Here is a 25172-nt window from a genome sequence, read left to right on the forward strand (position 1 = left end):
CAGATCTATTTGTCCATTTTTTGATGATATCCCTAGATATTGCATGTTTTTGTGTACTTTACTTTGTGTACTTTTTTTGCAATAAGCTATAACCACTTCTGTTAAATTCTAGTTCAAATAGGTTAAATACATACATTAGTGGTGCTCTGTACTTACCTATGTGTGGTCTCAGGTATATGTTTGCACCAGAATATTATTATATTATGTTGAAATTCCAACTTTGTGGAGTTGAGCACCACTCTGTTATTTTCACATCTGGAGTTACCACAAGTGTTTTTTACAAATATGAAAACCTAGGACATGCTATCAATGCTTTACACTTGAGTACTGAAATAGAAATAATTAGAAAAGATAAAAACCACCATTCATTTATAATAAAAAGGTGTATATTGCTTATCTTTGCACAAAACACTGAACGTGGCCTTGTTATGTGGTGTTTTAATGGAAAATAAAACAACTGACTGTACATACAAATGCAGGGTGGTAAAATATCTTCAGACAAAGTGAACTTTAATCTGTACAATAATCACATGCACTTTTGTATAAAAATGTAGGGATGCAATGTCAAATAACAGTCAAATAGAATATATCAGTGTATTGAAACTCTTAAATCTTTAAATCCCCCAATGAAGATCATTGGAAAAGACAAAATAAAGAGCTTTGCTAATAACCTCAAAGCTCTTTTTTTTTTTTGAGGGAGGGAGGTGCTTTTAATAATAATCAAAAATAGCAAGATTGTGTTTTATCCCTTTTATCATGATCAGTAATCAAGGCAGAATTGACCTTTCACAAATTTAAGTCAAAAAGAAAATGCCACACCTGTCCTTACGAAAGCCATGAAACTGTACTGATTATCTTTATCATAATCCTGTGTAGCACAGACCAACAGATGACTTTTCCAAAGAAAGAAGGCATTCAGGTGACCACAGGTTGGAGCTAAACTCTGCAGGAGTTGCCCAGCCCTGTTACGGAGATATACATTATGGGTGCATAAATCAGGCTGCATGTGAAGCAACAATCACAGCTTTTGCAAAGACTAAGCAGTTGGCACCTCAGGTGTCATACAACTGTCCTCTTTTCCCACCCAGTTAATTCCATGTCCATTCTCTTGTGGTAACATTTTTGGAGGAGTTTGCCGATCTAATGATGTGAAGGTGGTAAACTGGACCCTTTTCCTCTTACTAGTGGGTGAGTGTAGGGATTCACTTCGGACTGGTTTTGCGGAAGGGGATCCTACACACGAAACATTAGAGTCATTTGATACAGAAGACACCTGGCAAGAGGTCCTACGGGTGACGGTACCACAAGGCTCTGTATTGGGTCCTATGTCAATCACAGATGTATTATGAGCGTCCTGCTGTAATGGGCTTCCAGTGACATTCATAACAAGCTCAGCATCTGTTCCCAGCCATACCCAGTCGTGCCGGTGACCAGTCTGCTCAGAGACTTGACCAGGCGTCTGCTTGTGCCTATATTTAACCAAGTACGATACACAATTTACCATAAATACTATGATAGCCAAGCAGAAGACTCCCAGTAATGCATACATCCCAATCTCCAGGTCAGTAAGCGGACGGTTTGACAGTGGTCCCTCAATGTCATCGTCGTCGTCATCATCATCTCCATAGTCATTTTTTGGCTCCTGATTGGGTATTTCCACTTGGGGAGGGTAGTTATTGTAGTTCATTAAGTTCCCAGAAGCTCTCCCAGTGCTTAACATCGAACCCTCAGGAACCTCATTGCTACTCCAGGAAATTCCTGCGCGACCATCGATTCCAGCTTTTCCTGTACTAAAGAAATTTCCACTGTTTAAAATATTCCCAGGTTTACTGACTCCAGCTGATGCATCGTTAGCCCGTCCCATTCCCAAATCATTTGCGATGCTGCCAACAGTTGAGTCTTGAGCTGTCGACTTGGCTGTGGTGGTGATCTTCAACAAGGCAGTTTCTTCTCGCTCAGACTCTGAATTTCTGTTTAAAACCTGTTCTGGCTGCTGAAGCTTCTTATCAGAGTCTGTCTCCTCTCCTTCATCACCACGCTCACTGCTGTTGTCTTTCCCAGTGACACCCGCAAATAGTCCTGTACTGTTTCCTGTGTCGTTGTTGATGCTGCTGTTTTCAGGACGTTTGCTGTTTGTCTGGAACTTTACCGTTAAACTCCCAGTGCCTACAGCTAAAGTGCTTTTACGCTTGGATTTCTGACAGACCTCGCAAATGGTCATCTCAGCTCTTACCAGCGTTCCTTGGCCTTCACCTTCAGCCACTATAGTCATAGGTGAGCCCTGCACAGAGATGACACCCTCATCCAGCGACGTCACAGCAAGGCGGAAGTGAGCAGGATCATATATGTCCAATGGGGTAAGGGAGCCATCACTAAATTGTAGCCAGGAGCTCAACACTGCCTCCTGTGATGAGAATAAAATATAATTTAGCCTTATCCTGCATTTAGCTTTACAAGTTTTAAAATCAGAAAAATTAGCAATTTAGACATTTCTAGATATCCAAAAAGTTAAAGAATTTGCTGTTAAATGACCTGTTTAGGATTGCTGAGCACTTCCTGTGTGGTCGCTGTGGCGCTGATGACTCTGTTACTTCCTGTGCTGAGCTGCAGGCTGAGTGTGAGACCGCTGACCAGCTGAAGGCCCAGTTCAGTGATGGTCACTCGATCATCTACAACCTTTACGGTTTTCTCTGCCAGGATGGAGTCTGACAATGGGGAAAGGACCTGAAAAAAGACATGAGTTCAGTATTGATTTATGTGTGGCCTGGTCCATTACTCTTGTCGCATGTAGGCCAAACTCGACACTTCCAGTTTTACCTTTATAGACGTGGTGCCCACGTCTTGTCCTGACAGAATCCTGCCTGCCTGCAGACGGGCAATGTTAGTATCGTCCACCTTCAAGAAATACCGCACTAGCCTGGTCACATCCACCTGCCAATCGGAGCCCAGGAAGAAAGCTTGTGGCTCCCGAGGGTCTGATTGCTCGGCCACAAAGTGTGTGAAGACTCGGACAAGAGCATGCTGGAACTGCAGCATACATCCCCGGCCCTTACGCTCTTCCTCACTGCTCCAGCCTGGTTTGCTGTCAGGGACATTCAGATGTTACTGACCCACTTTTAGTCATGCAACTCCATCTGTCACCTTTCATGGTCCTCAAAAAAAGCTTAGAAAAGACCTCATTTGAAAATGAAACCACACCCGTATTTATGTAATTCAAATAATGTTTAAAATGCCTTCAGACAAGTACAAAACAGTCCCAAACACGCATGAAACACTGATTGGATCAAACTGTGAATTAATGAGAGGATGCTTCTGCCTCATGTAATCCATTATGCAACAGCATTTAAACTACTCATAACCTTACACAATCTTATTCACAGTTTCTACTGGATGCATAATCTTCTTGACCCTCTATGAAAGTGGATTTGGACTTTAAAAGCATTTCCTGGCTATAATGTTCAAACTCTCACAGTTATGGTAATGCCTACTTTTTATTTTTATATTTACAAATAATGCAATCATTTCTATATTACATAAATATTGCATTTTACAGATTTGCATGTAATATGGTATAATAATGTCTAGGCAGGCAGGATAATTAAATGCATTGCAAGCTGATTACATTTATACTGAAATTTTCCTTTATTCATTTTTCAGAATAAATGCTAATCAAAACATAGCCTTTAATTAGAAAATGTGCTTTTGAATGTGGCCATTGTGTGCTTTTACCTTTTGGTGGACATGATAGGGATCCTCCAGCTCTTGATCTGACTCAGTTCTGTATCAGACACCTCTATATCCAGCGGCAGACGAGGAAACCAGACCTTCATCTCCAGCTGAGCGCTCAGGTAACTGTAAGTGAAGTTCACCAGCATCCGCAGTCGACCCTGGGTTTCTTTTCCATTCACGTACACAAAGTCACATCTGTCGGACACCTGAGGGCATCCAAAAATGTTGATTGATATTTATAACTCTGAACGAACAGGCTGTTCACACTAGTTTTCATGTTTTGCTGGATTTGAACAGACTTGTGTAAGAGGATTTGTTGGTGCTTAGTCCAAGTAAAAACATGACTTTTGAGATCAAGCATAATTTAGATTCCGATCAGTATTTATTTATTTATTTTTTTTATTTTTTGAGATCGAATTGCTTTGGTAGTTATTTCCTTTATGAATGAACTCAAACGTGAGATGGTTGTAGATCCTTACTCTGTGGCCCTTATGCTGTATTTTAAATGCAACTTTTAGACATTCGCTATCACTTTTGAAATATAATACATGGCATTGTGAGTCACAAAGTCACTTAACAGTTCCGCGTGGGCTTACCAAATGCATGCTGCCACATGATTAAATCAATTGTATAATTTATGATGCCATTAAATTTGAACAAGATTAAGGAAGGCATGCAGGGGTGACTTTGACTGTCATCCTGCTGGTGTTGAATAGCAAGTTTGCCTAGCCTGAACAGCTTAGAGAATATGTACTTTTATTTATATGTTAATGTGTATAATGTGTTTCACCATGGCTTGATGATTGGCAGTTTTACACATGCACAGCTATAAACACCAGGATTATTTAGAGTACATACATGGGCTTTAATGGATAGCAAATGACATGTTTATGGATGCTTAAGATGTTTTTATGGTTTTTATCCTATTAGTCGACAGACATGGATCCAACGCCGCAAATCAGTAGATTCCATCTGGGCCTATATTTAGTAGCATTACCAGAACTGATCCATAATTGCCAGTAATTTTCACAATTACATTTGTACGTTATATTAGGTTAAACCATATGCTGTTATTTACGTGAAAACACTCAGAAGTAGAACTCTACTGTAATAAAACACAGCATTAAAGTCTTTGAAGAACCTGCACATAGCTGTTGCCTGTACAACAGTTTATACCGTCAATGCTATATCAAGCTCCAAAAGGATAAAAAAAAAAAAAACTGAAATAAAATGAAAAGAACTCATACAATCTTTTTGACTAAAAATCTTCTAAAGCCACATGAGAGGTTTCAGCCCGTTTTCTTCTAGAAACAAAAAAAAATCTATAGCAGAATTTTCATTTTGGGGGGAAATATTTCAAACAGGAGTCCCATCATGTTTCTTGCTCATGTATAATCTATTAATCTAAAGTTTGGATATATATATATAATTTTTTTTTTTTACTGAGAACATTAAAGTAAATGCATTTCTGTGTAATTCTAAGAAACGAGGCCAGAAAGCGATGTTGTCCTTGAATGAGACAGGACTGAAGTTGTTTTAAGTCTCTGATCTTGGCTGTAGTCACAGTATGGTGCTGAGCTGTCCTTTCAGATTAACTCCTCAACAAAGAGGATACAGGCCTCCTGAGTGAGGTCACAACATGGCTTAATGACTTTCAGAGCACTGTCCCAAGAACACAGCGCCAGACAGAAGACTTTGAGAGACCTTACCTCTGTCTGACAATAACAAGCATATGTGGAAAAATGTCATATTGTGTTAGTTTCATGTGGTTTCAGAAGAAAATATAAAAATGCTTTATAGTTTTATACCATTTTACACCATTTAAAATCAAATACACTTTTGAATTGATTAACTGTCACAAAATTTGAATTCATGGTCAGCACCTATCTCAAGCAAACTATTTTGATCTGGCTTTAACATACAGTCATGAAGATCTGTAGGGCTCTTGATGCATTTTTTTCTGTTTTCTGAATTTGTGTACAAAAGTTTCCTTAATAATTAACAGTGAAGAAATGTTGTTAAAACAATTTATAAATCTGTAAAATAATAATAAAATGTGTGCAAATTCATGCAAAAATCATGTAATAATTCTGGCTGGATTCGCCTGAAAGAAGAAAGTCATATTCATCTAGGATTTGAGGGTGAGTTAAACAAATGCCAATTTTAATTTTTTGGGTGAACTAACCCTTCAAGAAATTGCATGCAATTAGCATCAGGTTATTGACCCATTTCTGCCTCACGCATGCACAGAAAATAGGCATTTGATATTAGCTTGACATGACTCTGCAGCTGCTGTATCCAAGATGAGGTACATGAGAAAAAACTGTACCTTAAGAACATCTTCATCTGTGGAGCTGCAGTCAGCAAACTCTGAGACATCCGTTACAGAACCATCCTGTTCCACAGCAATGGTTCTTACTCCAACCGTAACCCTCTTACCAGTCAGCACTGCAGTGTTCAAAAGCTCTGTGTCCTACACAGGGTACAAGAGTTCAAAGTTCAAATCTTAACACCGAACTAAGCTAAAACCTTAGCAATCCTACAAAGGGAGGTCAGAGATGTGACATGTTACGATAACACTATCCAATCTACTGATGAAATTAATGTCATAATATCAGTGTGCTTTTTACACCATTACACAGGTAAAAATAGTCTGTTCAGGGACACAAAGCGGATTTTAGGTTGGAATAAACTGACAATCTATTTAGATAATCTGGGCCAGAGGTGCACTACCCAGACTGATACAATTTTATGTAATCAAAGTCATTTTAATGAGAACAAGTGAAAAGCAAAAACGGATTATTTCACGGGACAAAACCCCATTTCCCAATATTGACTCCAGTGAATGGGAAGCACCAGATTAGTGGAGTAAATCTCTGAACTTTAAAGATCCTGACAGATGCAAAATGCCAGCTCACATAAATGAAACAGGTTTTCAGGAAACAAAGGTCACTTAATTTAACTGTATGTAATGCATTAAAAATAAGCATAAGCTATATCGATATTATTTTACTAAAAATGAAAAAAGGAATTTGCCATTAGGCTGATCAAACAGCACTGTTTTGTTCATGAATAAAAATGGTTAGATTCATTTCTTATCAAATTTAATGCTCTCTGAAATGAGAAAATCCCTTGCCTTGTAAAACTGCCTAAATCCCTTACTACTTTAGCAATAGCAAGTTGCAAAATTTGGATTTTCCGCATTCTCAGCCGTCAGTGGAGCAGTACCTGGTAACACTTCAGTTTAAAGACCAATTCTCACTATTAAATTGTTGTTCAAATGTTTATTAACATGCATATTACTTGGCTGTTTATTATACTTACTGAGCACATATTAATGCCTTATTCTGCATGACCGTATTTTAAATGGACCTTAATCTGACCCCATATCTTAAAATTTCCTTGCAGCAGTTTAGGAATTTACTGGCAAAAGGTAAAAGTAGTAGTTAATAGGTAGTTAATGGTGAGCACTGATCCCCAAACTAAAGCGTGACCAACTTTTATACTTAAGTTTAAATTTGTATAAAAGTACGTGGAAAGTAGACTGAAAGTATTCTCTCTTAAATAAGCACTGGCAAACATATTAGGGGTTTTTGCCCATTTTCTGTGCTGTTTTCAGATTTCTGGGACAGTATCCAGCTGTATATTAGAGCTGCTACAGAAAATCTGATTGATTATGCCTAAATCTGCTCATGTTTGGACACTATCCAAAGGTCAACATGATCGCTCTTGTAGATGAAGCTTGTCACATTTACAAGCTCTGTCACTGTGCCGGGGCCCTGGTACCCTGCTGGATCAATTCGGTCTTTCAAAATGGCAGTGAATAAGTAATGAAGACGCTTTGCTGTCTCAGATAGAGACTAATTTTAAATGAATTACCATATCCTACCATAACTAGAGGAGCCAGGCCTACAAAGTCCCTCTGAGTGGTGTAGACCCTCATGGTGCCTTCAGACGCCCCCATCAGTTTGACTTCATCTGGAAGCGTCAGCTCCCACTTGATCAGCTGAATCTCCGATTGACTGCTGACATCTTCCACCTCAAAATCCATCTGAAGAACTGCTTGGAGTTTACTTAACCTGAAAGAGAATGTGAAAAACCTCTTAATCTTATGTGATGAAATGGTCAAATGAACAGCTGCGTTTGCAAATTGCTGTGTGATTCTAAATAATTGAGTGCACTTATAAGCCAATAATTGGATATTGATCATACTGTTGTTGCCATTCACAGCCCATTTTACTTGCATAATGTGAAATATTTCCTAAAGAAAATAATTAGAGGAGAATATGGTTTTGTTCTTTTTATCATTGAATTGATTATGTGGTAAAAAGTAAATAGACATGACAACCTTTCAGCAATCAGCAAACCATATAATTGTAACCCTCTTGGTAGTGCAATGTGCAACCAATGCTTTCAATAGAATATGGGATCACCCTTAATCTGTGCATCTGTCTCTAATTTTAGCTTTAAAATGCACAGCTTTCAAGCTCTGGGGATGAACTAAAGAGTTCAGATGACTATTTTATGCAGATGGCATATTTGTATATAAATGCATGCGTGTTTGTACAGACAAAAAGGCAATTATTTCAAAAACTGGGATTGTCAGTCATTAAGGACTTAAATCCTTAATAAAATAATCTGTTGATCATGTGTTCCATAGGACTATATCATATATGAAACAAAAATAAATACATGCAACAGATACATGTTCATCAATTAAAGAATGACAACCAACATTATTCCATTTTAAATATCTTAATTTTATACAGACAGAATTATCCATTACTATTCTCTACTATTCTAGACTGATTAAATTATAAATGTTTAAATCACAGGATACTACAGCATTAACCCAACATTACTGCTTGATTTTGGATGTTTACCATACATATAAAATACAGTATCAAAAAACAAAAACACATAACTGACAGAAACACATCTTTGCCCCAGCAGCTATATTTGTAATGATTTATGCTATTCTTTATTTTATCCTTTATTTAGAAATCACTTTCATCTCCTTTTAACTCTTATAGGGTTGCTTCACCCCAAAATGAAAATTTTGTCATGAAAAAAAGCTTTGTTTGTCTTCGGAACACAATGTAAAATATTTTTTATGGCTTGTGACTGTCCCAAAAAATTAGCATCATGAAAAATATCTTAAATTGTTTGAAGATGAACAAAGCTTTAATGGGTTTGGAATTACATGGAGGTAAGTGATTAATGAAAACATTTTAATGCTGGGATGGAATAACCCTTCAACATACAAGAACCCTACAAGAATACGAACGCTATTAGTTCAGATGATCACTATCTCAGCATTTATTTAATATCTATTTCATCTATTCTGGTAGAAGTAGCAGTCTGAAAAAAAGGGATATTTGTCCTTACATATTTCTTTGTTGTGATTGGCACATTTCACAGCTGTCACAAACTTGCATACATGCTTAAACTGAATACTGCATCACACACACAGACCCTAGGCCATTGCTTTAGATTGGCTGCAATTCAGCCAGCAGTGACTCAGTCCACCATAACGGGTTAAAAAAAGATGAATATTTAATTTGCTGAACAGTTTGAACAGTTTTTTAATTTGCTAAAGCTGGAAAATAACTAAAAGAGATCTAAAAGATAAAGTTGAGAATCATGATTCGTGACAAACAAGGATATGGGGCTTAAATAACCTTATATATATATATATATATATTAAATATTAAATATTAAAATATTAAATCTAAAAATCTAAATTTTTAGATTTATGCTTAAAACAAGAAACAACTGTCAAGCTTGAAACCAGCTGGTTAATATAGCATTGAACAATTTAGTTAATTCTGAATTCTAATTTCTAATTCTACTTTTTTTTTATTCTATTCAGTTCTACTTTGTTTACATGGCAAGAAATGCCAAATCATCTCACGCTCAAATCAAAGGCTGAACTCCTAGAATCGTTTCTGACTCCAAAAATAGCGAGGAGAATTCAGGTTAGGCTTTTACTAATAGGATTCCGACACACACACAAACACTGCAAAAACCCTGATCTTTGTGCTTCCATCTAATGCATGCGTAGTAAACCATGCACATGCACCAAGACCTCAATGGCAAACATATATGTGCGCAAATGTAGTGAGCTCAGTTAGCCGTTGTCTTCAAAGTGACAGCATAAATCCAAAAAAGCAGTTTTATTAAACTAATCAAAATGTAAATCACTGTTAGAATGTGAAATCACTGTTTCCATGGACGATACCGTCTTTCTTTGCTTGCACTGTTTAATCAGAGTCACCAATGAGAGTTGGTTAATCACTGCCTAATCATCTGATTAAAAAGTAATGAATTAAATGTTCCTTAACAGATACACTCACCTTTTCACAGTCGTAGTTGCCTTTCTCTGACAGATTACTCCAACATTCCCATCCGGGCCCGTGTCTAGGGTGATGTCCCATAGTACTGTGTTGCTAGGTGTAGCTGTACGGAACGACACACCCTTTTTTACCATGGCTCTGTTAAGAGTTGAACAAACAAATGAATGATTTATGAATATACTGTGGAGTGTTTATTACAAACAAACTGGTTTAACAGCACAACAGGTTTTTCACAATCATAGATTTACTGGGTATATTCCTCATTTGAGCGCAGTACTTGTGTTTCTGACGGGTTTGCATGCGTAGGTGGATGTGTATGGCAGGGGGAGATGAGGCCAAAGGATAGTCTGTTCACGGCATGTAAAGCTGAGGCTGACAGTGCGGTTTCCAATACAGGGCCAAGGAAAAGGATGTTAGTCTCCGTTCCCTTACAGAGGACAGGAAATCAATGACATCCACATCAGACCCAGTTAGCCAAGCCTGGATGGTCGTGACATCCCAGACCTACACCCATGAGCACACAAGCCACTCTAAAAATAAATAAATAAATACAATTATTGTTTAGAAGCTCACCCGAAGAAGCAAACAACTGAGACGAGACACTCATATATTGTACTTAGAAATTCATTTAGTGCCATCTGAGGCAAATGTCTACAGAAGTTAGGTTGTTCCTCACAAACCTTTGAAAACCGTCACACTGACCCCATATCACACTATAATCAGAATATTGTATCAATATAATTGATCATACAACTGCAACAATATGTACCCGCGGGAAAAGAATTTGTCAGCTCAATATGCCAAAATCCTGTTTAGCTGGACCATTAGAGCTCTTGGAACAGAATCTAAAAGCTTCCCGAGAACCAATACAGCCACACAGAGTGGCATAAAGGATATCAATACAAGCATGATGATAAAAGACTGGTAAAAAAATATGACCGCTGCCAAATGCACCTTTCAGATTCCAGCACCCTCTAAATTCTCTGTAACGTCAGAGGCATACTTGTGTTTTCATTTGTTGCTAAGGGATCCTTTTTTTTTCTTCACGTGTCTGTCATATATATTGGGTTAATAAAACTCCATAGGGAAATATATTAGTCTCACAGGGGTTGTATTGTAAGACTCTAGCTGCCTGTCTGCTTGGTAATCGGGTCAGATTTGTTAAAGGGCGTCTGAACATACGCACGTAATCATGTTTGCAAACATAGCAAGCACAGGGAAGATTATGTCATGTTGATTTTATTAATGAAAACCGTAAGATTTGTGTATTTTTTGCATGTAATACAGGGTTACGGTTATATTGTGCGTGTTCAGAAGATATGATCTCTGTTTTGTTCAAAATTGTTTTCGTGTGTGTGTGTGTAAGACCATCTGTACTCTGTAAGATGTAATCACTGTCTCGAATGAAGGCTCATGGGAGCACTAATCTTGGCACTGACAGAGAAGATTCTGGGACTCAAACATTAGACTAGATTAGACCCTGCCTTTCTTAAACAATTTTTTTTTTAATCTCTCACGGTATCTCTTATTCTTTTGTCATCTTTTTTGACTGTTTCTGACTGTGCATTTTCACTCCTAGTACAAGTTAAGTGAAGCACAAAGTTTTCAAATGCAACATATACCATAATGCTTTAATAAAATAACTTTTAATTACAATTGTGTCTCATTAACTAACATCTAACTCCTATTTTGAAACACTACATGCTTGCATTATATTTGTGTTATTAAATATTATTTGTATTAACAATTACCATATATATATATATATATATATATATATATATATATATATATATATATATATAATATATATAGTAAAATAATTTCTCATTTATTTTTACATAAAACTCATTTTTAAAACATTTCATGTTTTAAAAAAATATTTCAAAAAATGTTTAATCTGAGTAATTTCCTCAGATGAAAATGTAGATGCCTGACAAAGGTTGTTGTGATTTTAGATCACCATTGTAACACGCTGTTTTTGCAAGGTTCCCTGAACACGTTTCAGCTTTTATTTTCCTTTTACGCACTGAAATAGATATTACAGGTTCATCAAGTTCATTGAAATTATCCATCCATCAGGGTTTTTTTCATGAAAACTCACCCAATCGCTACTTAAAACTAGTCCAATTCCTTGTCATGGGCACTCTCAGTAAAAATGCATTCTGGTGGGTTAAAATACACATTTTGGTGGAGTTCCAATGATAAAAGTCGATTTCCAGGGGCTAACTATAACATTATTGGGGTCGCTTCAACCCGCAGACATGAAAATCATGCCACAGAAAGAGTGTCAAAGTAGCCTAATTCCACTTGAAAACCACAGACTTGGCAAGACTTCTTTTAGTCAGCTTTGATGAAAGTCCTCTCAGCTAGCATGTGTTTTTTAAGTGAAAGTAGCCTTGTCTCCTGACCTGAATACAGCGCTGATTCGCTAAAATGGACTTGGCTTCTGTTCCAAAACAGCAAGGGAACTTGTGATGCCTTGAAAGTGAACAATACCAGCTTTCTTGACAAAACACACACACATATACACATATATATACACATATACACATATATATATACACACATATATATATATATATATATATATATATATATATATATATATATATATATATATATATATATATATATGACACACACACATATATATGAATACATTTGCTACAATTCATCAGGTTTTTGTTTTGTTTTTTTTTACTCCTGCTAGTCCTAAAAAACTGAGAGCGATGTTCCTTCACACTATTTTAAGTCCACACTTATCCCTCTCTGTCAGTGCCCAGAAACATCTGTCCAAGACCAACATTTACCACTCCAAACCAAAACAATCTGTTTGACCTATGGAGACCAAACAACTTGTGAAACATCCATCCCAAATGATCTTCTGTCACTGTTGAGAACCTCACAGTATTTCATTAGAGGGTATATCAGAGCAAGCTCAACATCTGATATCACGAGTCAATTTGGGAGTCCTTTTTCAATTATCCATCAAACATCCCTGACATTTCGCATAATGAATATAGGCTTTGAAATGTCACGCACATACTCAAACACGTCAGAGAACCATAGTGAGAATATTAAATGATTGAGCAGTGGAGAAAACACACAGATCCAGAATTAACACTCACCAAGTGCCAAACGTAAGGAACAACGGGATAAACAAAATGCCTTATTCTGAGGAAACTGTGTCATTTCTTTTCCTTTTATACTTCTGAGAAAATGGTAAATAATTTGTTAAAGTTTTACTTATTGTTTTTTTTTAATTTCCCCCCTTTAAAAACAATGTTTTGACCTTTATTAAAAATTAGGTCAGGAATATTGACTATTGGTAAATGACTAGTTCTCTGAATACTTCAAAAGCCTTACCACAACATTTAGACAGTCAGATGAGAATGAATTAATTATTCTCATAGCATTTGAATAATGAAAAGAGTAGTCTAAATTATGAACATTCATTTAATCAAAACAATCACCAAGCAGCAGTTTATCTTTCCTGCCTCACAACCTCCTAATTTATGACCAGCTGTAATGCAACTGTGACACGTGTCACTTCCTGGATGATAAAATATGAGCATGACTACAGTTGAAATTCATCAAGGTGATTCCTAACGGGCCTCCTGACAGATTTATATGTGATGAAATTCAAATGAGAAGGAGTAGCTATTTTTCATAAGGCTTGATCGGGTGAAGCGTTCACAATGATTGATCCTTGTGTGATTCAGAAACCAAAATACAGAGCTTCAAGAAACCTGTGCAAGTGCACGAGAGGCAAAAGTGTTTTTTGTGCTTTAAACACAAAAGTGCTTTTTACACTTAAAGTGCCCAAACCTTTTACTGTAGCTTTGCTTGAAGCTTGGAGACGTTGCCAGAGTTCACATTGGATTTAGTCTGTCTTGGTTTGTCCGGTTGCTTTATGCACCACAAATAATCCACACTATGTATTACTAGTTACATAACATAATGCATGCATGCCCAATTGAGTTCACCCTAGTAAGAATACTGTACAACAACAATGCTCTACTGCAGTTGCACTACTGAATTAGTGTACTGACATTTTTAAAATGGTCATGTCTGACTCCAGATTCATGCTTTATACTGAGACATCCTGAGGGGAGTCTATGATAACAACAACAGCAACAACAACAACATTAAAACAAATCCATTAGGCCCAACACCAATGATATATGTTTCGTTTCTACAACATTTTTATCACCATTAAAACCACCAGTGGGATATCACAGCATGATTTATTAAACCTCACCAAAGCTTGCATCTGTTAATATCTCAATGTTTCAATGGAAACTGAGTAATTGTTCATAATTGGATTATAGTAGCAGTTAATAAAAAGTAACTATTCACAATCTGGAACCAGTTTAAAAATGTATTAATGGTAAACAGGCAGAAATGTAGAGGAGAGGAGAGGAGAGGAGAGGAGAGGAGAGGAGAAGAGAAGAGAAGAGAAGAGAAGAGAAGAGAAGAGAAGAGAAGAGAAGAGAAGAGAAGAGAAGAGAGAGAGAGAAGCTGTAAGACCTGTTTTACCCATGTTTTACTATGTTGCTGTCTGTGGGGTCAGATATCTTAATTTTTGTTGCCCTTTTTAGGGGTTTGGAACGAAATGAGGGTGAGTAATTAATGACAGAATTTTAATTTTGGAGTGAACTAACTATATAACTATATAACTATATAATTATTTGGCAATATTTAAATAATACTTTTGCCTGAAACTGAAGCCAGGGTAATCAGCGGTGCAGTGCTCAAAAGTTCAATGTAACTAACAACTAACAACTAGATAGCTAATGATGCTTTTAGGAAACACAGCCTTGATCAACAATTTTCTACAAAAAAATATCAGATAATTAACTATATGGCAAAAAGCAACCTTCTATTCTGTTGTTCGTGGAGAAAGAAACAAGTGAATCAATATAATTTCTCCACACCCAGAGAACATTTGAAAACAAGCTGGCAATCAGACACAAACTTCAGTTCTACAAAGATAACTTGGATACAAACATGCAATATAACAGAAAATTCTGCTAGTACACGTAATTACACTCACTTTTACAGAATGGCTCAGTCTAAACTATTCATAACCCATATGCAAAACGTGATGATATAGGGTGGTGACACTTTAAAATTCAGTTTTATTTATCTTTAGTGTAATTAAATCTTTAACTAAAATAGTATTAAAAAAATATGTAAAACATAGGTTCTGGTTAAAGATTACTGGATTACTAGTTCCTAAACGATACTCACCTTCTCTAACCGAGCAGATTTAGACATGCTTTTTAAAGCACAACATGACAATGAATGTGCAGCCAAAGCATTCAGAGAGCGAGAGAAGCAAAAGAAATGTGTTTGTGGCACAGCATGCCTTTGCATATAATCTGAGGGATTAAACGTGCATGTCTTTTTCAGCCATATAGCTAGCTGCTCAAATCTGCACAATGAGCTTTACAGACTATGTTCCCAGACTTGATGACCCCAGAGTTCTGCAGTCAGAATAACGGCTCAGAATATCATTGAATGTCATGACATTTATTTCTCCACTCCACACTGATAATCTGCACTGCTTCCAGAAGGGATGATAACATTACTGGTATTTTCAGGAAAAATGCATAAGCCATTAAAAATCTTGTTTCCGGTTTATTGGTATGTTTTTCTTAAAGCATTAAATCAGTAGAGAGGCATTCCTACATTTCTAAGAGTCAAGCACAGTGCCAGCAACAGCAAGGTTTTGGGCTTGATTTCCAAGAAATGCATGAACTTCTAAAATGTAAACTTTGTAAAAGTGTTTGCAAATGCATATATGTCTTTGCATATAATGCATATTTTCAAAAACCTCAAAAAACCTCTTACCTGAGGGAGAAAGTATCCAGGTTGGCTGAGGTCCTCACATACACATAAAAGGAGGCAATATCAGCTTTCTTAAGTGGTTTTGAGGAGGTCTGGATGACCACAGCTTCTCTCAGTCTGAGCACTGACACTGGCATGGCCCCCTGTTTGACCTGCAGGAGCCGAACGCTCCCGATCCTCTGCATGGGGGTCACAGGCATGTACTCAGCTTCAGGCTGACCAGCATTTCCATCACCCAAATCCCACCTCTTGCCCTCCTCCCCGCTGACAGTGCATGTGCCGTAGGTGCTGGGTCTGGCCTGATAATACAGCTCCACAGAGTTTCCCTGGCTCGGCCCTTGTTTTTCCCGACTAGAACTGCCCTCAACTGGGCTGAACCAACCTGCCGGAGGATCAACCTCTGCCATGCATGTCCCATGCTCATTTCTGATGACACAGGAGCCCCGAACCTCTTGGGTCTGCCAGAAGGCATACACAGTCACACAAGGAAGCTCATCTTTCGTTCCTTTCTCCTTCTCTCCTCTGTCCCAGTCTCTCCCAGCCACATAGAACAGGACTCGCACTTTGGGAGAAGACGAGTAGACCCATCGGGTCAGGACAAAGGACTGGACTTTCCAGTTGAGGGTGAAAACCACTGGTGAGGGCTGAAATAACTGCACCGACTGCACTAAGTCCAGGGGAATCTCCCGTTTGGTAGAGAGTGGGCCGTAGCTGGCATTGATAAATGGGAGACGTCCTGCTTGAAGCACGACAAATGGCTGCGTGTGGCTCTGCATGCTGGAATTTCGCATGATGTCCTGCCCAGCCTCTTTTAATAGAAAGTAGTCAGCATCCCATACCTGGTAAGTTACAGGAAGGAACAACGGATAAGGGGTGGAGGACTTGGTGGCATCAGAGACTTCCTGACTGTTCAGCTCTACAGGAGAAATAAGACACAAATGAAAAAAGAGGGAAATAAGGTGTAATGTTATCTTAATGGCATTTAATGGGCCTGTATAGACCTGTGCACCACTAAAATATCTCTTTAGCCCCTTTTCCAACTCAGGAACTAGGGACTTTGGGCCGGTACTCAGTATATTTACACTGTAGGAACCAGGATATAAATAAAGTTCCAGGTAAAAATTTGGTCCTCAGAAAATCCCTGCCCGCGAGGTATTACTTTTTCAGAGGTCTGGAACTTTCACTGAACGTACTGATTGGTTGAGTTCACTCAGCAAAAATATTACTGTTATTGTATCATGAAATGTAGTTTTAAAAAGTATTTTAGGTGAGAAAGCAATTGTTTAAAACTTAAATCTGCAGTTTATTTGTAAAGACAGCGCTATCTGAAAATGTGCCTCTCTGATTTTCGAGATGTTAGATCCACATAATCAGCGGGTGTTCAGTGCTCTTGTATCCTGAAGAAAGCAGCTTCCACTCGACTAGTCCTTTTGACAAAAGATAAGATATAATTTGTTTTGGGAATCTTTGGTCTTTATTCTATTAATCTATTAATATGTTCAAATTAAAAAAGGGAATACTGTTTTATATAATATGTAATTTCATTGTAATGTATGTAGGCCTACGTTTCCTGAACTACATTTCTGTGGGTATTATTGTACTTGGATAGAAATAACAGGTGTTATAAATCCCTGCCTTGGGATCTTTTATCTAATTAAGGATTTGCGTCAAAAACTATAATCATTTTCCAACATGTCTTGTAATATTTCATTGTTATTCACACAGCTAATCACATTTAGTAAAATATATTTCATAACAAATGAATTTTAAATGATCTGTAATGTGACAATCCATGTATTCATAAAGAATTAAAAACCATTAAGTAATCATCTGCACACATACATAAAATGCACCATGGTCTACTTGATCTTTCATATATATTTAAATACATATATGGTTAAAAAATGCACTGTGTGAAGACCAAATGGTATGACTGTCAAAGACAGCATTATAAAATAATACATCTCATACCACATATAGAAATAATACATTTCATTATGATGAAAATCTAAGCCCAATGTAAATTTGATATATTGCATCCAATGCTGCCTACTTTAATTATACAATATCAATTCAACATTCTAGGAGATTTATCAAAAACTCCTACAGAGCGCTAAACTCTGAACCTAAGGACCAACATTAAAGTGTATTGTGTGCCAGTGAAAAAAAAGCGATCCAATAACAAGGATGAGCTCAAAAGAGAAGGAATCAAATTCCTGGAAGGAATTAAAAAACAAAAAACAGATTGAGTGGTAGGGTCATGTAGTCATTCAGTGAAAGGCCATGACTTAAATTAATCTCAAACTGAACTCATGGCACATGACAACATGTACAGCAGAAGCGGCGCATGCAAAGGGAAAAACATTATTCTGAAATGGATGACATTATTCCTGGTTGACGTTGTGATTTTAATTATTCTTTTTCTGTGCTTTGCCCAGTAGCAGGAAAAAGTAGAAATTAACCCTTTGAATAATTTCTTGTATGAATTGGTAAAAAATAGAAAATTATATTCAAATTACAATATAAACAACTTATTCATTCTCATTAATTCATTAAACAACTCTAATTTTCATGTTAGAAGGTGAGATCTACGATCAATATTAACATATTAAGTGTGTTTGACTTAATATGTTAATATTGCAGTTAATAAAGCAGCAAGAGTCACACCAATCTGACATCAAAGTACCTTGAGAGCATTTGAAAATCTAAAAACTTTTCTGTATGGTACATTGATGTCATGCACAGATCAATCTGCACATGCAAAAAAAAAAAAAAAAAAGATACTTTAGGCATATAGGCATCCTGACTAGGATGTATATGAGAAAAATGGCACGTATGGTCACCCTAGCTAAACACTGAGATAAATGCTCAGTGTGTTTAATATGCACTCATGTTCAGATATTTTTACAATTTTAATAAATCGAAAACATATAGACTTACAAATCAAACAAACCAATATTTTTTTCACAACAGATCACATAACTTAACAAATATTTAAAATTAGAAATGTTTCAATTCAATGCACAAAATAAACCCATTTTAAAAAGAGTTTGTGGTCGTCATTGACATATTTTTTGTTTAAAGATGCGCCAAATGTTTCTCCTAATCTTTTGATTGATGTTACACACTGTAGACAATGATATTTGCAAATTGACATTAAGGAATGTTGTTTTTAAAGTATTTCACAATCTTTTTACCTCTCTAAGACATCCCTTTTATAGCTAATCATGTTACAGACCTGATGTCAATTAACTTAATTAGCTGCTAAATGTTCTCCCAGCTGAATCTTTTTTGAAATGTCTTGCTTTTTCAGCCCTTTTTTGAGACCTGTAGCAGGCAGCAAATTTGTCGATAAAAGTCTATATATATATATATATATATATATATATATATATATATATATATATATATATATATATATATATACACACATAGTTTACATCTAAAATCAAATAGTGACTCAACACAATACTAAAATTGCAGCAGAATTTACATTAAAATGTTCTCAAACAAATATAATATTATTTATTATATGTAAGTCAATAATTAAAAATAACAACTATACATAATTATAGTGTTTTATTATTTGCATTCAGTCTTACTGTACTAGATGTTTCCTTTAGGTTTGGAGCAACCTAAGGAAAAAGAGAGAGAGAGAGGAACTCTTGACTGGTTTTGAAAACGCTGAAAGCACGGCGTGCTGTGAGAATACAGTAAAAAGATTCAGAGGACTACAAACAGTTCAGCTGACAGCACAGATGTGCGTCCTCTTGAGACACATCAACAGTTGCCTCTCTTCTTCCAAATACCTCAGACTTTGAATAACACTGGAAATGACACACTTTCTTACTTACTATATGACACTTTAACACCCCCATTCTCTTATGATAAAAAATAAATAATAAAAAAAGAATATGAACACTTTGACGCTATCAGTTACATTATGGTAAATAAATACTATTTCAAATGTGCACTTCACAAGCCATTTAGAGATTATCTATGAGTTACAACACACAATGTTTATCTGTGTTTATTAAACAAGGTAAAGCAGGCAAATAAAGCAAATGCAATCCATTTCCATAATATTCACAGTATTAGTTACAGCATGATTTATGCTTCAGGATGAACCAGCACAGATGGCAGACCGGAGGTCATTCTCAGTGACCAATTAGGGACTTGATGTTTTATGAATTTCATTCTGATGACAAATTATAATACTATGACAGCTGTAAAATATCATCACTGTCCAGCAGTTATTAAACACTGTATTGTTAAAATTGGTATTATACCTTATATTGCTATCATATACATTTCCACAAAATCATGTAACAAGATTTATGACTTTGAGCCTTCTGCCAAGAGAAAGACTTCAAGGGTTAACCAAAGCTAATGGCTGTGGTTACATCTTCCTAAACTATATTTTAAAGGTTTAAGAGCTGTAAGTGACGCAATACAAAAAACGATGAGGCTGTTTAGTAATCTAGCCTAATCTGCTCACAAAATTTACCTTCGTGGATCACATATGGGCTTCCTTCTGCGATTGCTATAAATTTTTAACGAAACAGGCCTACTCAAACCTAACTTTTAGAGGACGTGTTGCTCAAAGAGGTTTCGTAGTGACTCTCAATCTTGAGGAGAAGTTAAGATATTTGCTTTCAAACTATTTTTAACACTTTATATTGGTTAATAATTAGTAAAAATACATAAAAGGCCATGTGGGGACTGATCAGTAGCATCGATTTGTGAAAAAATATGACATTTGGACATATGAGGTTTCCGCCCGACAGCGACGATAACAGATGCTTTCTGTCATTAATAGTACATTATCCCCTATACTACATATTGTCAACAAGCAAGCTTGCTCACTACCTTGTAAGTCTGCACTTAGCTTTATACATCCTTAATGCCAAATGTCACCACATTAAATCCTATAAGCAGGTGATTTCAGGGCATCCTACTTGACATTGAGATCTGATGGGGTTAAATAAATCTCATACAGATTGCTAAAAGTTTTTCAATAGACCACAATAAATTCAATTTAAAACATATGGCTTTAAATGACCATGTGGCGCATTTGACGTAGTCTAAGCTGATACGTCCTAAAGTAACGTAAATACTAAAGCAACAAGAAATTAATAACAAGAAATAATACAGTGAATATGCCTCAAAAATAAGTTATTTGGTCCCACTTTACTATATACTTACATTAAAATTAATTATTCAATACAGTGCACTTATTGTGTACATATATATTTTTACATTGTACTAATATTTAAAAAAAATACCTATATGAAGTTACATGTTATGTAATTTCTGTAATTACAGTTACAACACTACTGACCAATCCTTTACACCTTAACTCACCTTTATCTCACCCTTAAACCTACCCTTACCATCAAACCTGTTCCTAACCTTACCCGTATCCCACCTCACAGCAGCAAACGTGTTCTGCAATACAATATAAAATCAAAAAGTACACTGTACTTATTTTTTATGTAAGTACATAGTAGTTAAGATCACCCAATATAAAGTGTGACCAGTTATTTTCATTGGGTTGTGCTTGGGCAAACTTCTCAAGTCATCATACTGGGTCTATACTGAATGCAATCAAGGCTTATTTTCACCATCAGTGTTCATCATGTACTGTTGGACTGCTTAAACTTTTAAAACACGCATAGAATATTTTGCGTATTTGTGATTTATCTGTTGCACTGCACAACACTGATGAGCTGAACAAACCATACTCGTGTAATATGACACTTTTGCTTCTTTTGGAAATGTTTTTTTTAGTATAGAGACAAAAAATATAGAAATTAACCCAACAACTTAAATGTAAGTTAGACTATATGAATTTTGTTAGAGCTTGAATAAAGGCATATTTTTAACCAGTATATACCGTACAAGTTCAACTTAAAATACCACTGAAGACAGAGGACACACAAAGCACAGATGTCTTAGCCCCTATGAATGAGGGAGCACTAATCCTATCCAGACCATGCCTTGAGAAACAAGCACTCTGTTGAAAAAATACTACTGAAGGGACTCTTATATATAAATCTGACCGGTCGCACGAGCACCAATTGAGTCACTTTCTTCAGATGGTTTGCTTTAACATTAAATGAGGTACTAACTGGATATCAATGACAATGCATTGATGAGAACTGTCAAGTTCAGTTGTTGTTGCTTTTTTGCTCATTTATATTGAACATTAAGTAAAGGTACTGCTTTTTTTTCCTTTGAATATGAAGTATCTTGCCTAGGGCACCAAGGAGATGTATATATATATATATATATATATATATATATATATATATATATATATATATATATATATATATATATATATATATATATATACATATATACATTGAAAAAATTGTTTAATTTGATGACTGGAGCTTACGGCTCATAAAAGTAAAAATCCAGTATCTCAAAATATTAGGATATTTCCTAAAATTAATCAAAAAAGTATTTTTAAAGTTCAAGTTCTTCAAAGTATGTTAATTTCTGCACAAACTCTGCTGAGACACTATTGAGCTTCAGCTTATCTGTGTTGTTGGATTGACTGTTTCTCATCTTTCTCTTGAAAATATACCACGGTGGTGAAAGTCGTCCTGGAGAGCCGCAACCCTTAATCAAATACACTAGAGTTGGAGCTGAACTCTGCAGGGCTGTGGTTCACCACTTCTGAAATATACCACAGATTCCACAGGGGGTTCAGGTCAGGCATGTTGGCTGGTAATATCATGCACAGCAAAGCACTTGAAAGTGGTCTTGTCACTGTTTGCAGGTGCTAAGGTCCTGGAAAAGTAACTCAGCATCTCTATTAAGTTTTTTAGCAGAAGGACGCATGAAGTGCTTCTAAATCACCTGACAGAAGGCTGACTTTTGACTTGATGAAACACAACGGACAAACACCAGCAAACCATCCCAAACCATCTCGACTCCAGAAACTTTACACTGGACTTCAAGCAGCTTGGGTTCTGTGCCTCTCCAGTCTCCCTCCAGACTCTAAACCTTGATTTCCAAATAAAATGCAGAATTTATTTTTATCTTTGGACCTCTGAGTAACAGTCCAGAGATATTTCTCCTCAGTCCAGTTGAGATGTTCCTGGTGTTGTTTCTGTTGTGTCTTGTGTCTTGATAGCCCTTTTCCTGAAGACGTCTGAGCGTGGAGACTCTTGATCACTGACTCCAGCTTCAGTCCACTCCTTGTGAAGCTCTCCCCAGTGTTTCAATCAGCTTTGCTTGGCAGTATTCTCAAGCTGCCGTCATTCCTGTTGCTTGTGCACTTTTCCTACCCAATTCCTTCCTTCCAGTAAATTTTGCAATTAATGTGCATTAATGTGCAATTAATTAATTTTGATACAGCACCCTATGAACAGCCAGCTCTTTCAGTAACGACCTTCTGTGATTTAACCTCTTTGTGGAGGGTGTCAGTGATTGTCTTCTAGACCATTGCTAGGTCAGCAGTCTTCCCCGTTATTGTGGCATCAAAGAACAAGAGATACCCGTCATTTTTATTTTACGGATGGTCATTTAATGAAACGCAGATATGAATATTCTAATATCTTGAGATACCGGATAAACTCTATTCATCAACAAGTAAACAAAAAAATTTTTCTAATGTATTACTTTAAATCTAATGAATATCCAAAAGAATATATATATATATATATATATATATATATATATATATATATATATATATATATATATATATATATATAAAAAAAAATTTTTATTCCACAATTTTTTTATGTACCTGGTAGGTTAATTTTTATAATAAAAACAATAAATAATAACCTTCAAAAAAGGGGTAATGTGTCTCTAATACTGACAAACATACAAATAAATAAATACAGTAGGCTCTATTATAAAATTCGTGCTCTGTTTTCTGGTCTTTAACATGACTAGGTCAATAAAGAAAGAAAGAGAGTGTAACATTTATTCTATTTAAAGATGCTTTAAATCTTTTGCACCGTCATTTTAACCGTATAAATTAGCAAACTTTCAGACTTTAAGAAACCCACATACCTTGTGCGACCACCGTGATTATGGTTGCCAAGAATATCTGCAAAATCCGCCATAGGTGAGAATAGACGCTCATTTTGGCCACAGGGGTTGTCTATGATATGTCCCATTAACGTTTTTTTGACGTTCAGGAACCCTAAGCAGGAGACTCCGAGCAGCGCATCTGGTCCGGCAGCGTCACGTTTTACCTGTGGAGTCTTCACCTGTGCACGCGCTCCTCCGCGCAAGAACCGCGCGCTTCTCAATTATTCATTTCTACCGGAAAAAGCGGCGAGCGAGTCCAAACCGCGCGTTGAGAAAAGCGCTGCCTCGACAACACGGCTTGGCGCGGTTCGGAACTAATTTACTTGATCTTTCTTAAATCTTTCCACCATAATCCAACCAGACGGAGGTGGCAAAACAGTTTCCTTTTTTTCCCTGGCTCTTCGCGCGCCCTGTTGTGGTCTCGTCCGTGCAGAAAGTGCCCCGGCAGCCTGAAACTCCACAGCCCTGCGTCCAGCCGTCACCCATCTCGAGCTCTGGGGTCCTCAGCGGTCCCGGGCGCGAGCGACGGGATTTACGGTGAATTAGACACGAGACAGGCGGCGGGAGTCAGGCGATTAAGTGCTCGGCGCGGCGCGTGGGGCTCGCGCTGCCCACGAGACATCAGGTGTCCTTGCGTTATTCGTGTTTTCTCGCGTAGCAAACTTGTTGCGTGGCTTTTAAGCGTGCGCGTACAATAAACGACAGAAAGTTTTACTTAAATCGCTAAATCTGTCGTATCTAGTGAGTGTGTGGGGAGATGGTGACCTCTCGTGGACATGTGTGAAACTACACATTTGCGCTGGTTTCCTTTTATCAGTAGAGTTGTCGTTTTTTGCTCAATTTTTTTAAAGTTTGTTTAGCTATAGATAAGGACAGGGAGGCATATGGAAATAAGCAATATATTCTGTTCTAATAGTTTACCAAGAGAAGTCAATCTAGCATTTGCGTTGGCCTATCTTAAAGAAACTGCTTGTTTACAATTACTTTATTAACGTAAACCTAATTAACCATAATTTATTCTGTGCTTCCAAATTCGATACTGCATGTTCTTAATTTAAAAACATATCACTAATGAAGAAAAAATGGTATTTCAATCTGTATCTTGACTTTAGTTGTATATATATATATATATATATATATATATATATATATATATATTTAAAAATATAATAT

At 36.6% G+C, this 25172-nt stretch overlaps 1 protein-coding gene across 1 annotated transcript; it reads right to left on the reverse strand.

Annotated features, from left to right (window-relative positions):
* Nucleotides 1-418: 418 nt before the first annotated feature.
* Nucleotides 419-24675, reverse strand: LOC122350102 (transmembrane protein 132C). Its single transcript, XM_043246319.1, has 9 exons — nt 23979-24675; nt 15945-16857; nt 10086-10223; nt 7619-7808; nt 6059-6202; nt 3730-3935; nt 2818-3082; nt 2533-2724; nt 419-2404 (listed from the first exon to the last, which is right to left on the reverse strand). Exons 1-9 carry the CDS (start codon nt 24049-24051, stop codon nt 1037-1039), a joined length of 3489 nt encoding a protein of 1162 aa, XP_043102254.1. The 5' UTR covers nt 24052-24675; the 3' UTR covers nt 419-1036.
* Nucleotides 24676-25172: the final 497 nt, after the last annotated feature.

Source organism: Puntigrus tetrazona, chromosome 8 (genome assembly GCF_018831695.1).
Source record: "Puntigrus tetrazona isolate hp1 chromosome 8, ASM1883169v1, whole genome shotgun sequence".
NCBI lineage: Eukaryota > Metazoa > Chordata > Actinopteri > Cypriniformes > Cyprinidae > Puntigrus > Puntigrus tetrazona.

Bases quoted from the DNA above. Each gene is read 5' to 3' on its own strand.
- LOC122350102 (XM_043246319.1), bottom strand. From the start codon at position 24,051: ATGAGCGTCTATTCTCACCTATGGCGGATTTTGCAGATATTCTTGGCA. The intron at 10,224-15,944 runs GTAAGAGGTTTT...AACTCTTAACAG, and splicing joins CTGGATACTTTCTCCCTCAG to AGCCATGGTAAAAAAGGGTG. The intron at 7,809-10,085 runs GTGAGTGTATCT...ATTCTCTTTCAG, and splicing joins GCAACTACGACTGTGAAAAG to GTTAAGTAAACTCCAAGCAG.